Here is a 16,106-nt window from a genome sequence, read left to right as displayed (position 1 = left end):
TTATATATATAATCTGAATTTGTATTCTTCCCCTTTTACTGTTGTAACCTTAAACGAGATGCAGTACATTCTTTGGAGGCAACATAAGCAAGCATAGTTCATACCGGTGTAATCTTATTTTGATTAAAATAGTATTTTTGTGAAGCCACAGTAGTATTTCAGATCAGCTAAAAAGATTTAGCCAATCTGATGACTGTACCCGAGTCGTTGATTTTGTCCACAATTTGACAGCTAAAAATCTCAGTTTGCTGTTGTGTTTACATGGTAATTTTAGCTTTTCAAATGTTTAATATAAATGAAAGCAGCTCTCACCAAAATATCAAGTCTCGAAGAAACAGACTAAGTAAGAGTTGTAAACGCAAAGATGTTTATTTCCATACAAAATAAAAATCAAAGTGAGGAATTGCAAAAGCACAAAATACCAGAGAATCGCAAATTATTTCAAATCCAAAGACGACTAAATGAAACAACAAAGGAAAGTTATCGCCTCTTTTGGAAGATGTTGCCTCTTCCAATTCCACCACGACCTCGTCCTCTTGCAGCCACTATAAAAAAGTGAAGAAAACAGCATTTTAACAAAAATGCACCAAAAAAATGTGTGGTTAGAAAATGATCACAAAGGAATCCCTAGCACTGCACAAGTACAGAAAAGAAGCATGAATAGGAGATAATCATATATAAAGCAATCACATAAAACGGCACGCAGTTTAACAATTTTCTCCTGGATTTTATTACACAAGGAAAAATATTTTGATCAATAAACAAAATTTAAAAACTTGTTGACCTTAACCACCCCACAAATACATCAAGTATTTTGAATACAAGTACAATTTTATGGAAAAACAGCTTCCTCACTCACCTTGTGCTTTTAGAATGGCAGCTTTGCCTCTTCCTGCGCCAGAACCCTGGTTCTTGTTCTTCATGCTCTTTAACATGGGAGCATTCTTTAACATATCAGGTAGGATCAGAAAGCGGATCTTGCTTCCTCGGATGTAGACCTGTTCCAACTGCGCGACCCGACCATCCCGATAGGTCACGGTAATGTTGGACATCTATTGGAAAAGTAAAGAAAAAGGAAGAAAAGCTTTAGAAGTTTAGCATGTATGTCATTGTGCGAGGATGACAACTGAAATTTCCAATCCCACTTATTTATTTGGTCACTTCTGCAAATCCAGCAAAATTAATGCACAAAAAGAAAGCATTTCACAAACATCTGCCAGTATTATTTGTAATTATTTTCCCAACTTTTCTTTCTCATTGCTCTCTTTGTGCCATTGCAGCTTGGGAGTTATCATTAGTGCCAAATGTGGGCAATTACTGCAACAAGACTTGATTAAACAAGGTGGATATTATATTGGTATGCAAAATGTGAGAGAATACATTAGCTAATACCACATTCCGACAGGTCATTTTCACTTTTAATATTTCATATTAAAATCATAACGGACGAAAATGCACAATATATTGTGCAACCCTACTCTACATGTTTGGAAAACGTGATCAGAGAATAAAAACACCCCACTACTTTTAGAACAATAATAGACTATATGGTCCAGGTTTACTAAATGAAAACTGACATTATTCCCTCCATTTCATAGCATGGTTTTATAAAGGCATCAAAGTAACAACATTACAGCACACAGTAAGGATTTTCTTGGCATAGTGAATAAATATGCTATGATGACCAATGAATAATCCAAGCACTAAAGAACATCCCTCTAATGGCTTTCCAATACCATCTTTGTGCTCATAAAAATGCTATTAACCTAATGGTTAGTCAACAGAAAAACAAAATAGAACAATGTACCTCTTACATTTCACAATTGGTGACCATTTACTGATACCAGACAATCAAAAATACATATTTTCACCTTGAGATATCTCACCTTGAGTATAAAATGCACCAGAGTCATTTCCAAGTACAAAATACTTATGGCCTACGCTAAAGGAATGATGAGTTAACTGACCTAAATGGTAATGAGAACTAGGGCTGCATTATATTAGAAAATCTTGCAATATCAATAATATTGGTAAAAAAAAATGTGATTGTGAGATCAGCTTCAGCATAAGCCTATTTTCTTTTTTCTTTCATCACTGTTGCATACACTCTGACCTTTACCATTATGGACACTAGTATTTGTGTCTGATGTTGGCATCTGCTTCCATTACTGGCTAAATATAACATTAGAGGGTAACAATTACTGCACTGTAAAAAGTCTGAGTTGATGTAAATATTGCACACATTGATACTAGGATGACTAAATACTGTGCAAGCCTAATGAGAACCAAAATTAATGAATATAGGATGTGAAACAAAGTTTTCCTAATAGAATATAAAAGACATGCTGGATTTAAGCTCTTTATATACCACCAGTTATGAAAATAAGCTGATAGGATGCTTTACATCAGGGGTCTCAAACTCCAGTCCTCGAGGGCCGCAGACCTACAGTTTTTAGATGTGCCACAGGTACAAAACACTGGAATGAAATGGCTTAATTACCTCCTCCTTGTGTAGATCAGTTCTCCGAGCCTTGCTAATGACCTAATTATTCTATTCAGGTGTGGTGCAGCAGAGGCACATCTAAAAGTTGGAGGACTGGGGCCCTCGAGGACTGGAGTTTGAGACCCCTGCTTTACATACTTTAAGAAATTGAAGTAGGGAAGGAAAGAATAACTATGCCCAATACAAAATTGGGGTACAAATTAACAAAGGGGCAAATAACCCCGAGTCTTAAGTCGCCTGACATTGCTGTTGCTCTAACATATGAAGGCAACCCATGAAGATAGTCAAACCAACCTGACAGTTCATGTTGTCCTCAGCTTCAATCAGCTTGCCTCTGTACACCTCTCCTGTGTTGGTCTCACAGGTCACAATGTGTCCCTCGGCCTCATGCAGGACCTTGATTGGCACGCCAATGGACATTTTTTAACAGTCTTCCTGAAATACAACACAAAGCAAAAACTTTACTATATCTGCTGCTGTATTATAAAATAAAATCCTTTATTCAGTTCTCTAAAGAAATTCAATGCATCAGAAGCTAGGTGACAGGCCAATGGAAAACACACACACACACACCTCTACAAGTTGATAATAATGAATAAAAAGTTAACAATCTAATGTCAAATATACAGCAGATATCCACAGTTACAAAAATACATGTAGATCCTACAAAAAGATGATTTAAAAAAAATAACGTTTACCTTTGCATGCAACAAAAAAAAGTGTGACAGCAAATGTCAATCTGCTGACTTTTAAATTTCTGATACTTCTAAGCAGAAGTTGGCTGCAATATTCGTCCTGGAATATCTAAATGAGGCAGCAACTCCACCAATGAACATGCACCTATATTTTTCTTTCCTCGTGTGCAAAAGATATGGACTAAAATATTGAATTAACTAGTAGTTAAAGTCAGGGTTACTAACTTGTGAGTGAAAATTTGAGTTACATAAAATTGTAGGGGCAGTCTGTCGAGAAAAAAAAGCTAAAACTTATGCCCAAGCAGCACTCAATAAACACAAAAAGACCAATTTTAAGTTACACTTTACAATTTTATTCACATTGTTAATACATGTCTTGAAATAAGTGCAAACACCACAAATGAATAAAAGCGTATAAATGTTGCTACCAACAAGAGGTCATTCTTCATGGAGGATAGGATTTACTGTTTCTTTAGCAAATATTAAAGAGCCATCTCAGCTCTATGAAAAAGGTTGAATCATTCAAAAATAATAATCACTAATACTACTCTTTAGCATGAAGCAATTACAACTCCCGTAGAAAAACATAATCTGTGAACTTTGAGTGAAAAGTCGACCGCTAACAACGTTAGCCACAATAGCTAACTATGCTAAGGTACAACTCTTACTTACCAAACAGAAAATCCTCCAGATAATGTACATTTAAAGTTAATAAATAAAATACGCTGAACAATTAGACAGTTTCACACGTTCCACTTTAAATTATACCCCCTTATTTATACAAAACATAACCAAACGGAGCCATAACAATTGAATGACTTAGCTTCAAAATTCTAACTAATGTCCAAATTGTGCTTACGTAAAAACAAGCCAGAGGCAATTTTCTTAACAAAAATGAAGATAAAATTGTGCATTTACCTTGGGTTTGCCTTGAAAACAGGTTATTTTCTTGTTATTTTTGCTGTAGTAATGCTGCAACGTGCGCTTGTCGCTATTACAGCGCCTTTTGAGCCTTTTCCTGCTACCCACAAAGCAACGAGGGGTCAACATAAGTGTTTCCTGTAGCGCTTACGGCAAAGCATTGTGGGATAAAGAGTTTTTTCTAACACAAATCGTAACCTTTTTAGGTAGGTACAAAAAAGTATGATTGGCAAGAATGTAAATCAGAATATTTTTAAATTATAATTTTTGACAACAGCTGCTGTTACCTAGAACAATTGGTCAGCAGTTGGTGAAGGACGTGAGTTTGTTTTAACACCCTGGGGACGAAAAGTTATAATTGTATGGAGTCTTCCTCACCTGATTGGAGGAGAACTTAACATTTTTCTACCTCCTATATTTCCCTTCCCAGCTTTGTCAGTCATCATAAATACTTGAGAAATGTGACTGCCTTTCTATTAAACTCGATATACTGTAGAGGAATTGGTTTTAAAAAAAAAAAGAAAAAAGAAGTTGAAACAGAAACAGAGCGTTTAATATGGAAATCAGCTTGGATTTTTTTGAGGCCAAAAGGAGACAGGTTGTTGCCAGCCAAGCTTCAAGTCTAATTATGGCAATCTCCTGTAATGCATTCCTTTACCAGACCCCTACATGCTCCGATACTCTTCATCATGGAGCATAGAAATTTAACTCAAAACCCGGTACATTTTTGTGATCTGCAGGTTTAAATAAATTCTTCAAAATTCAGATGCAGCCATAACAGATTGCAGGTACGTTTGCCAAACTTTCTTAACTCTGTTAACCCTGATCTGTTTTTTAGTCTTCCTGTAGTATTTTCCTGCCTGCTTTATTGTTACAGTAAGTGTTTATAGCTTTCTGTCTTGTCTGGTTGCTCTTCCAAAAGACACCTTTGATCTTAATGAGTTCTTTACTGGTTAAATAAAAGGAAAAATTTAATTATGAATTACATATTTTATTGGTAATAATTCAATGGCCCATATGAGATACATATAACCAGGAAATGAGATGCATTGCCGAACTCATTAACCACAAACTGGATGTTTACTTAACTGTAGATAGTTACTCATGCATGAATGGTAAACATGGGTCATTTTGCTTCCTCTGGAACCAACCAAGCCACACTAAGCTTATATAGTTTTATTTTATTATTATTATAGGAAGTGCATTAGTCATTGACTACTTTTTTCCCCATGCTGAAATTAGGCTTGTCAAAGTCAGTTATTTATTTAAGATGGATTTTTTTTTTATTAAGAAAAAGCTTCAGTCAGAGTGTAAATGTAAATAACAACACACAAAAAAAAAAAACATCCATAGAAAGGAACGTCTGACACAGTAGCACCAATTTGCATCTTCTTTCTGAAAGGACACAAAACAATTTTTCATCGTGACACAGTTATGGTTCATGGTTGACATTTACAGCTTTATGAGATTCCATAAAGAGGCTGAAAGGGATCCCATCAAGGTGCCACGTGAAACATTTATTCTCTTGAAAAAATAACATTTGAATCTGACATGACCACCTAATTTTCATGTAGCCTATAAAAATAAATAATTAAAATAGGATTGTTTGATCCATTTAAATACCACATATACATGATGACAAGGTTTGTCGAGCTACCGATATGCATAGGATTTGAATGCACACATATAGCACGTGTTATATAGAAGCCAAGTAATGTTTATTTTGGGAGACGTGTGTCTGGGATTGCTGTGAGGCACATAAAAGTCGCCTAATGTGGGTTTTTGCCACAGAGGAAGGGGTTTTTAATGGGGAAGGAGAAAGCATAATGGGATAATAAAAGACATCATCAAATGAACCTTCATTTGATTTTCATTGCATTTGGCTCATTGACTGGCGTCAGCAGCCAGGCTACTCTGTAAACACCTCTTGGATTGTAGTCTATGGTCATGTGCAGGGAATTTACTTGTGTGTATATGTGTGTTTCTATTGTTCTTTATGTGTGCAAGTCTGATTCAGAAATTAGTGACCTAACACGTCTATAGAGAGTTTTTCAAAGTTCAAACAAACCTAATGTTTCATTAGGTAAAAGGTAATTTCAGTGCCTGTTATTTGTGTAACATAGATGCTGAACAGGTAACTGTTGCATGTTGCCTGGCAGTTATTTAATTGTTGATCAAACTATTGATATACAAACATTTAATTACTGTAAAAGGGAGCTTTGCTTAAATGAATGTATTTATGTCTTACTCAAGAAACAGAGACTAAGACCACTGATTACAATTCTGAATATAATGATCTATGTTCGTAATAGGCAGCCTATAAACCACATTATCCATGGAAGTATTTGTGTGTTTGACAACAAAACACCAAACAATTATTTTATTCATGTTTGAACAGAAAGGAAGCGTCTGATTATACATGACACGATCCAGCTTTGTAAGAAATGCTTTTTGAGTGTTTGAAAGTTAAAGTACAATGAATGACACGGTACACTACAGGGCTGACTGAAGATTTGTACAGTTATTGACATCAGTGATAAAAATGTGTAAAAAGCTTCAATTTGATTACATTTGTTCAGTAGGGTGGAATACATGTTAAGAAATGTTTTTGTCAAAATTGTCCTTACAAAAACTTCCCAGCACCCTTGATGACAAGGGTCAAGATGAAAGTCTTCTTTTGTAATGTTTAGCAAGGTTTTGAGCCAACATTTACATATGGGATCAATGAAAGTATGAAGTGGTTTGAATAATTGATCACTTAAGAGATTGATCATAGGTCCAATCGTAATTTTCTGTATGGGTTTGAAGCAGGACAGCTTTGGGTAACTGGTTTTGTTGATACAGTATTTATTTAGTAAACCCATTTGAGTCAAAAAAAAACAAAAAAAAAACCCTTTGAGCAAAGGCCCAGGTAGCACACACACTGCCTGATCAAAATCTAAATTTTTATGTTTAGAGTAGTGAAACAATATTTTTTTAAACTTCTTTACAGGGTCTAAAAAATTGTTATCACTATATAGATTATTGTTTTGTTCACATTATGATTTAACATTTTTGCTTTTTCTTACTGTATACAGCCTACATTCATTTTTGAAAACAGACATTTCCACGGATGTCACTTAAACAATATGCAGAGAAAATATAAGCATCAGCTCATATTGAAAAGCTTTCTGCTTTAAGCATCTTTATATTCATGTAGCCTGACCTTCAACTGAAATTTGGCTCATATAGAAAATAAAAGTCTAGAGTAAATAAAAACAGGTCTTATGCTACGAGGAAGAAATAGCTATTCTGTTCAGTGTTTTTTTGTTGTTGAAGAAATTGTCTTCACAGGATTAAGAGTCTCGTGCTGGCAGGAAAAATGTATATATGAACGTAAATGTCATGACACCTCTGTTATGTCTGTGGAGTTGCAACCATCAGTCTTTTTTACAGAGACAGCTTGAACATTGACAAAATCAGTGCAGCCTCCTCTGTCTTTCAGCTCAAAAACATCTGCCGCTCCCTCTTCACATGAAGCAGATTCTGCTGCATCCTGTGCACAAAATGCCGTGCTTGGGTTCTCCTGCATCCCTGAGAACGTGTCACTTTGTCCTCTGCATCCGTTGTGGATGCAGCTGCTTGGCAGCACATCTTGATTTGAAGACCAATGGCTAGAAGTTCTGCGATTAACTTTGTATCTTGATGGATGAGTATCAGGATCCAGGATGTAGCTATTCGCCATTGTGCCACATGTTGAAACCTCTTTACTCGTTTGGGATGTCCGTCTGATGCTGATGCAGCTGAAATCTCTGCTGTCAATACTCATTGTCCCAATCCCGTTGCTGGTTGCCTGCCTCAGAATGTACTTGTAAAAAATCTTCCAAAAAGTCTGTCTAAACTCCCTGATGCGGTAGGCATAAATAAAGGGATTCACCACAGAGTTTGCATGGGAGAGGATGATGGCAATGTTCATCACCCAGATTGTTGGACGCTCACAGTCTTTGCACAGGTGGTTGAAGCAGTTGATGATGTGCACAGGAAGCCAGCAGATAGCAAATAAGCCCACAATAATTGCCAGTGATTTGGCAGCATGCACGTCCTTCTGCAGAAAAGAATGGGAAGAGTTCGAGGATGAAGGTCTTCGTCCAGAAACAGGTGAGAATGAAACTGTGATGCTCATTCGACGGAGCTGCCTCCTCGCCACCAGAAATATTTTGATGTAGATGACCAGCATGACCAACAGAGGGGTCAGCACAAAGCCAAAGAAATTAAAATAGGTCATATAGTCCAAAGGAACAACTGTCTCAAAAAGGCATTGGGTCAGACCTTTTGGGCAGCTTTTTCTTTTTGAGCTGTGAAGTGTTGCGTTCCAGCCTGTGCAACAGAGGCAACAAAGATTTAATCTTAAGGTATGAAAATCCATAGAAAGACTCTGAGAATGATATAGGCTTACAATGGGTTTAATTGGAAGCACAATACACAGAATACCAAGATTCATGAATGTTAGTACTGTAGTTATATTTTTACAGAAAATAGACACACACAAAAAAAAACAGATAAATGGTTTCAATTAAGAATCCAAGTTCAGAAAAGGGGAATATCATTTAAGTGAAAGTTGAGGATGTTTTGTTATATTTGGAGGCCATAAAACAAGCTTGTAATAATTTGGCAACTAGACTAGAGGTCATGGTCCTTAGGGCTCATAGCCCTGCATGTTTAAGATCTTTCCCTCTGGTAACAATCCATTTTTCTCACAGAAATGTAAACTTTTTCTTCTGAGAAAAAAAAAGTCAAAATGAAAGTGAAAAAAAAAAAATCTTTTTTCAGCTGCCCTAATGCTAAATTTCAAAATTTATTTTGATGACAGAAAAATATGAGTGACAGAAGGAAAAATGGCTAAATTTGATCTCTCACCTGTGTTCCAACCAAACAGTGGAGTCATGCCGATCGCCGCTGACAAAGTCCAGCACAGTGCTATGATGCACTTTGCTCTCAGCCCTGTTACCAGACTGTTATACCTAAATGGTTGAACAGAGCACAAAGATACATTATAGGGCAGAAAGCTTTGTTTTACCTCTTTATGATTACATCACTCAGAGAACGGGTCAATATTTGCCAATTTTAACAGGATGTGCACTTAAATCTAACTGCATTATTTATTTATTAAAACAAATTGATGGTTTCTTAAAAGAAAAACATTACAGTAATCAGAACACATTTACTTTTATGGCCCGCCTTTCCTATTTATAGGTTGATGGTTAAACACACCACAATCATGAATCATGAAAATGTTTAAAAACACTTTCTTATAATTCTCTTTCTCATTTTCTTTGCAACAAATCACTACCAAATCCAATTTGCACTTTCCTGCTTTTTGTATGCACTTCCTTCTTTAACACATTAGGCGCAAACACATTGTGATATCTTGGTGTTATGCCTCATTGTGAATTAGATTTCCCTTTTCGATAGGCAATTCATTCATTTTATTATTTTTTTTACATAGATCTTTGTAGTGATATAGGCTACGCAGAAAAATTCACCACACTAAAGAATCTTCTATAATATCATTCAAATATATCTTAAATATTAAAATGTAAAAATAGTGGGGATTTCAAAACGACAAGTTTCTTCTTTCAACAATCTCTAATCAATGACAAAAAAATTTAGTGAAGGTTTTAGGAGTCTTTTATTATAGTTTTAGTGCCTATGTCAAGCTAAGGCTGTCCTGATGCCAAAAGTACTAGAAATATAGTTTTTGTATTTCAACATGCTTTAGAAAAGTTGAATAAATCTCAAGCTGTACTTTAAAAAATCAATGTTCAGTATAAAATTATCTATGAAAAGATTTGACCAGATTAAGTCTTTTAGATTTTAAACGTAGAGATGATTACGTAAATCCATATTCCATAAAAGGTATTGACATTGCACACAAAATAGGAATCTTATTCAACTTCAGCATCAATGATCAGCTAGGAAGTAAGGCCATTGTTTCTTGCCTGGAAATGTAAATGCAAGTGAAGTATAGAAAATGTATTTGCAGAGGTGGACAGAGGAGTCACTGAACGCATTCAAGAATAGCATTACTTGAACATATCTTTGAACACCCTATTTCGCTATTTAAAAAAATAGCCAAGAAAAAATTACATCTGTTTAGTTTTGTGTGGGTGTGTCTGCTTTCTAGGAATTTGTTTGTGGGTTAAAATCTGCTAAAATTGTATTGCTATACTTTGTACCATGTTGTCCAATATTTCTACTAATCAATAATAAGTCATTTGAAAGAAAAAATTACTCAAGTGAGAATAGAAAAGAATCTGACAAAAAGGCTATTCAAGTACTGAGTAACTAATCATAACATCTGATTAAATGTGTAAAAAATGTAATCAAATGAGAAAATATTTTATAAAATTATGTGGAAATTGTTTTATTTTAAATGCAAAAAAGTACATATGAATGGCATAATTTCAAAATAACAAATTAAGGCTGAAGACCACATTTCAAAATCATTTTGTTTTTCACAACTGTTGTTTTTACAACTTTCAAGTCCAATCCTTACAGAAGTGCATCAATGTAAAAACGAATAGTGCACAATACAGAGCAGCAAAAATATTCTTAAAAGAATGTTTGTCCTAAAAGAATATTAGGTAAATGTAACCTCTGCTTATTTGAGCAAAGATGGGTAGAAAATAGTTATCCCCCCTATCCAAGTCTCCACCCAATGTCAAAAACTGTAGACACTTTGTTTCAGAAAATTGTCTCGTTAAAAAGGCTTTTTTTTTAATAACAAACTTCAGGGGGAAATTTATTCCATGTAGTCACTACTAATTATTTTCCCGAATTAAGTCCCAAACTTTTCTTGGAACTAAGTATGAACGAGAACATTTCCAAATATAAACAAATTCAGCTGGAAAACTAAAATAAACATTAGTAAGCGCAAGTCCTTGAGTCATTAGTTCAAATGCTCAACACTGTTACTTTGTTTTTGACTGAGACCCTGTGTGGGCAGGTTGGCAGGCTCATGGCACCAGTATTAGCACTAAGTATACACGGAAGCCATTATCCAACCGCTTATGCAAATACATCACCTGTTGTGGCTTACAAGATGAAACTTCCTTAACAGGAGAGAGCAGCGGTTACTAACCAACCACTCATTGTTCTGTAAAAGCACCCAGATTAGCAACAAGGAAATTCAAGGTAGCACTTAATCAATATTGATTTAAATGAGTACTAAAGGTCACATTCTGCAACTTTACTTCCCCTCAAGGCAGAAAAAATGATCTGTTCGTCATGCATGAATCAACGTAAATCTCTCCAGATGAGGCTTAATTATTTAAGTTTTTTCTGAAAGTAAGCGTTTGCATGTTTCTGATTTCACTTAAATATCATGTGCTGGGGTGGGGGAGGGCTTCTTTGCTCTCACCTGAGCGGATTCTTGATTGCGATATAGCGGTCCACAGCGATGGCCAGCAGACTGAAGATGGAGCTCTGTGTGAGCACGAGCAGAAAGCAGGCGATGAACAGGCAACCGTAAAAGTCGGCACAGAACCCCACACTGGATATGGATGAAAAAGGAACCATTACCAAACAATAAGGCAGCTATCACAACAATTACAAGAAATCATCAGTGGATGTATCTCATCCTGTAATGTAATATTTCAGCGGTACAACATTAACCCTTGCCCTAAATTAGATAAAAACAAGGAAATGATACCTAATTGTGATAGCGAAGGGAATTGCCAGTAGCCCCACAGCGATATCAGCAACTGCTAGTGAGACCACAAAGAAGTTGGTGATGTTCTGCAGATTGGAGTTCAGGCAGACGGACCAGCATACCAGGGTGTTCCCAGCCACAGCCAGGAGAGCAATCAGCAGCTCCAAGCCAATATAAACCACCTGGTGGAGCTCCGGCATGGTTGTTTTTTCCTCCTTTTTTGCTTTTCTTGTACTTTCATCCCATCCAATCAGCTCCTTGTCTTGTTTTCAGACACAACATTTTCTTGCTAGACCACATGGTATGACTTGAGACAAAGGGGATTGTGTCACATCGACAGTGAGGCAAAGCAGAAAGTTCCCAGCACAAGCGTCACACGCGTGACGCCGGATTACACTTACACCTTTTACCGTCACTACTGCTGTGCTGGGCTTCCTCTTTTTCAAGTGTTGGTCAGTGAACAGTGATACAGCTGTGGATGACGCATCTGAAGGGGCTACCAAAGTAGAGAAGTAATCTGGAGATGGGGGGGGGAATAAAGAGAGGACATGGTGTTAGTGTGTTTAGCTTGTATAAACAGATTACACTGTGTTCAATGGACATGCAGTTACATGCACACCCACACACATATCAAAAAAGCAATCTATCACTGCATGACAAGGATACAGGGTCAAATCAAACAAGACAACAAGGGGCTTTTTATTTAGGGACAGTTTCCCAAAATCCCTTTCCCTTATCATTTGAGATACTGACATACTTTTCACAGATAATTACACAAATAACTCAAACACTAACTGTTTGATGTTATTACATAATCAAAGGAGCTCTGTAGAGTTCTTTTTATGGAAATCCCTGCATGTTATATGCAAATTAGGAGTTCTTACACAAACTTGTAACAACGTCAACAGACTTTAGTAAAAATGACCTCAGACGTGTGAGCTCAACTGTACAAGATAAAAACAAGGGAATGAAGAGCAAAAACGAACGTAAGCTCAAAGATCAGATCAGATGAAATGTAATGATTTATAGAATTATGGGGCATTTCAAAAGCATTTATTTACATCAACAAAATTAATTGCACTTTATTGGTTTTATGTGAAACACCCACATAAACAGATAATTGCGATGAGGAAAAAAAATGTAGATGATTTATGACAATGTTAACTTTTTCTGTGTTTGTTGTGAATGTTCTGTAATTCTTATGTTCTGCTGCAAGTCTTGGCCAGAATTTTTAGGAATTTTTTTTTTTTTTATCTCAATGGGATTCACCTGGTGACATAAAAATTAAATAAAAAAGTAAATGAAAGAAAATAGTTATGTACACTAAATTTGTAAGAGTGGAAAGAAGATACAATTTTATTTAGATATTTTGGCACCAGTGGCCTTTATTGACAGAGTAAAAAAAATACTGCTGTCATTATTAAAGCCTAACTTGTTCTGCTAAATTTGCAGTTGATTCCTGAATGAAATGATTCACTTTCCTTATTCCAACAATGAGCTATTTAGAAAAATGATAGCATGAGTCAGAATAGAATTTAATGGATGCCTCCTTCTTATTTTTCTTCTTGTGGTGTTTGCTCCAAACTTATTTGGATCTTTAAAATTTAAAATAAGTTCTTGAATTAGTCGGTTAATACTGAAATGTTATGACGTCTTCAAAATCTCAGTTTGAAGCTTGGAGCACTTTTACGTCACGGTTCTTGAGTAATTATGTATCTATTTATCTTCCACACTGACACAAACACTCGTGAATTAATTGGTAGTCATGGAATAAAATGAGGAGTTTACTTGCGCTCATCAGTAAGGGGTGAAAAGGAAAAAACAAAATGGAAACAACTTCTACAGAAATAACCCTGATGATTGCTCAAAAGGTCACATTTACACTTCCGACATTGACTTAAAGTGTTTCCATTGCTCTTTTTGTGTTACTTTTGTTTTACATCTTATGCCTATTTATATGATGAAGAAAAATTGCATCAACGATCAAGCGAGCATCATGCAGAAAAATCTGTCAATGATTAAGAGAGTAGTTCTTCAACAGAATCTTCCCCAACAAAAGATGAAAACAAGACAACATTGCAAGTTCATATTGGAAAATATTCAAAATGGAAAAAAACTAAACAGAAAACCTGGGTAACAAAACTAACAAACATAAAATAAGAATCTTAGGAAATGAAATTTGAACCCTGTTTAATATGGTCTTAGTTGCGTTATGGTGTCAATGAAGTGAAGACATCGAGGTTTTTTTCACAGTTTCAGTGCAACAGGGTAAATATGCCAAGGTGTGAAGCTGAAAAATTATGCTTGCTCACACTTCCAGTGAAAACCTTCCGCTGTGAGATAATGAAATATTCTTATGTTGTTGAGTCATTCCCCTATTCGCAGCAAAACTGAGCTACAGTAAAACCCAGAAAAACAAGCAAGAGCTAATAAATTTTCTTTCTCTTGTCCTTAGAGTCTCCTAGATGCCTTTTAGCAAACTTCAGTCAAGTGGTTTTCTCATTGCCTCTCTCCTATGATATGAGATAAGACTGATCATCAAACCTCTAATTACCAATCTGAGATCTAAAAGCATCTGTGGAAAGCCTCCCTAATTCTCATGTAGTGTAAAACAAGAGCCTAAGCATGCAACTGCTATAAACATCCCAGGCAGTCCTGAACACCTTTACAATGTGCATGCTTCCCATTATGTTTTGGCTCAGTAATGTGTAATCTAACACCAGGAGCTAACTATCTAACACCTGACTCCACTGAGAAATCATTAAAGTATGCAAAAAAGGGAAAAAAGATGGCTCAGAGCAACAGTCAGTGCAAACACTGAAAATACAAAGAGAGAACAGAAGTTTGCACAATTTGCTTCCCTTTGAAACATTTCTCATTCTGGTATTTTTAGACACTTTACACTTTATTAAACATACCCCTCTGAGCCACGTGCAAACGTGCAGCTCCACCATCAGTAATCTGTTCTGCTATCGCAAAGTCCAACTTTTCCTCTGTTGCTTTGCTGTTTAGGAATTCAGAATCAAGGATTTATCCAGTTGCAGTGAAAGACCTCTTGAGGTTGTAGCAGATTAGTGTGCAAATCCTCCAAAGCATGGCGAAAAGCAAAAAACATTTGATCAAAGTTTGCAAAATATAAGAAAAGACCATTTTCTAGCTGATCTGACTGACGGAAAGAGAGACAAGAAGCACTCAGAACTTTGATTATGCCTATGAGAAACAGAGGAAGAGGTGATAAGAAAACGCACATCCTGCTGGAAAAGATCTGCCACTGCCCTGTCAATCAATGTATCAGCTCAGCTCCAACAAAGTCCAAGGAAAACAAGAAGAAGAGTTAGAAAGGAAATGCTTATTTCCAAGAACGAGAAAAGCTGCTGGTTTTGACATATTAATAGAAACAGGTTTTTAATACGGGAAGAAACAGAAATAACAAAAGTGTCATTAGATTTTTGGGGGGCTTTTTAGATCTCAAGAGCTCAGCGCACAGTTTCATTTAATCTGAACACGGATGATAACAGCGCTATTTGCAATAAGACATTTATTCTGACCCATTCATTTTTAAAAAAAAAAAAGTATGTTTCTGTAGTAGTACACGACTGGTTAAAGAACAAACATCTAAATGGGTGTCAGTTGTTTCAAAGGCCCTTTCAGTTTTAAAGTATAATATTTGTGTAATACCCTGAATACAACCATTAGAATATCAAACTACCTTCAATCAGCTGACGCAATTTGGAAAAGTAATCCTTTCCTTACCTGATGGATGAGAAAGTTGATCTCCCTGCTGCGTGGGTTTCGTTAACCCTGAAACTGCAAACAAACGCGTAAGTTACCTTGGAAGACAGGAAACATGATGCAAAAAAGTTGCTGCGGTCGCGCCAGTGATGGTGCGCACCGACGCGGCGCAACAGGAAAACGAAGAGCGGCAGCAGGCTCTCCGCTTGCGTGCGTCCTCCCCGAAATTGCCGCTACTTTGAGGACACACATTTGTAGCTCCAGCGTGGAGACCCGCCCCTTCCCCGAGTCCTCCCGCGAGTAAACTGTGAAATGCACAGCATAAATTATGTTTAAGGTAGAAAAGGCGATGTGATGAGATTTGACTGAGATTAAACACTGCTGTTTGAGAGATAAAAAAAGAAAAAACAAAACCGGGGCTTCAGGTAAACCACAACGGAAGATGACAAAAGTGAAACCATGCAGCAAGAAACGGTACAAAACACAGTCATGTGGGAAAAATTCTACCTTTATCTATTCAGTTCCTTGTTGTTATGTTTTTTTTACATGTCTTAGTAAATAAGGT

At 36.2% G+C, this 16,106-nt stretch overlaps 2 protein-coding genes across 2 annotated transcripts; both read right to left on the bottom strand.

Moving 5' to 3' along the window:
• Positions 1-344: 344 nt before the first annotated feature.
• Positions 345-4,245, bottom strand: snrpd3l (small nuclear ribonucleoprotein D3 polypeptide, like). Its single transcript, XM_032570983.1, has 4 exons — positions 4,117-4,245; positions 2,798-2,938; positions 860-1,052; positions 345-545 (listed from the first exon to the last, which is right to left on the bottom strand). The coding sequence occupies exons 2-4, from the start codon at positions 2,921-2,923 to the stop codon at positions 481-483; spliced, it is 384 nt and encodes a 127-aa protein (XP_032426874.1). The 5' UTR covers positions 2,924-2,938; positions 4,117-4,245; the 3' UTR covers positions 345-480.
• A 2,216-nt stretch (positions 4,246-6,461) lies between these two features.
• Positions 6,462-15,884, bottom strand: adora2ab (adenosine A2a receptor b). The gene is made up of 5 exons (XM_032570982.1): positions 15,563-15,884; positions 11,810-12,326; positions 11,519-11,650; positions 9,016-9,119; positions 6,462-8,475 (listed from the first exon to the last, which is right to left on the bottom strand). Exons 2-5 carry the CDS (start codon positions 12,007-12,009, stop codon positions 7,502-7,504), a joined length of 1,410 nt encoding a protein of 469 aa, XP_032426873.1. The 5' UTR covers positions 12,010-12,326; positions 15,563-15,884; the 3' UTR covers positions 6,462-7,501.
• Between the last annotated feature and the right edge of the window lie 222 nt (positions 15,885-16,106).

The sequence above is a fragment of the Xiphophorus hellerii genome, chromosome 8, assembly GCF_003331165.1.
Source record: "Xiphophorus hellerii strain 12219 chromosome 8, Xiphophorus_hellerii-4.1, whole genome shotgun sequence".
Taxonomy (NCBI): Eukaryota; Metazoa; Chordata; class Actinopteri; order Cyprinodontiformes; family Poeciliidae; genus Xiphophorus; species Xiphophorus hellerii.
This window is presented reverse-complemented; position numbering and strand designations above follow the sequence as displayed.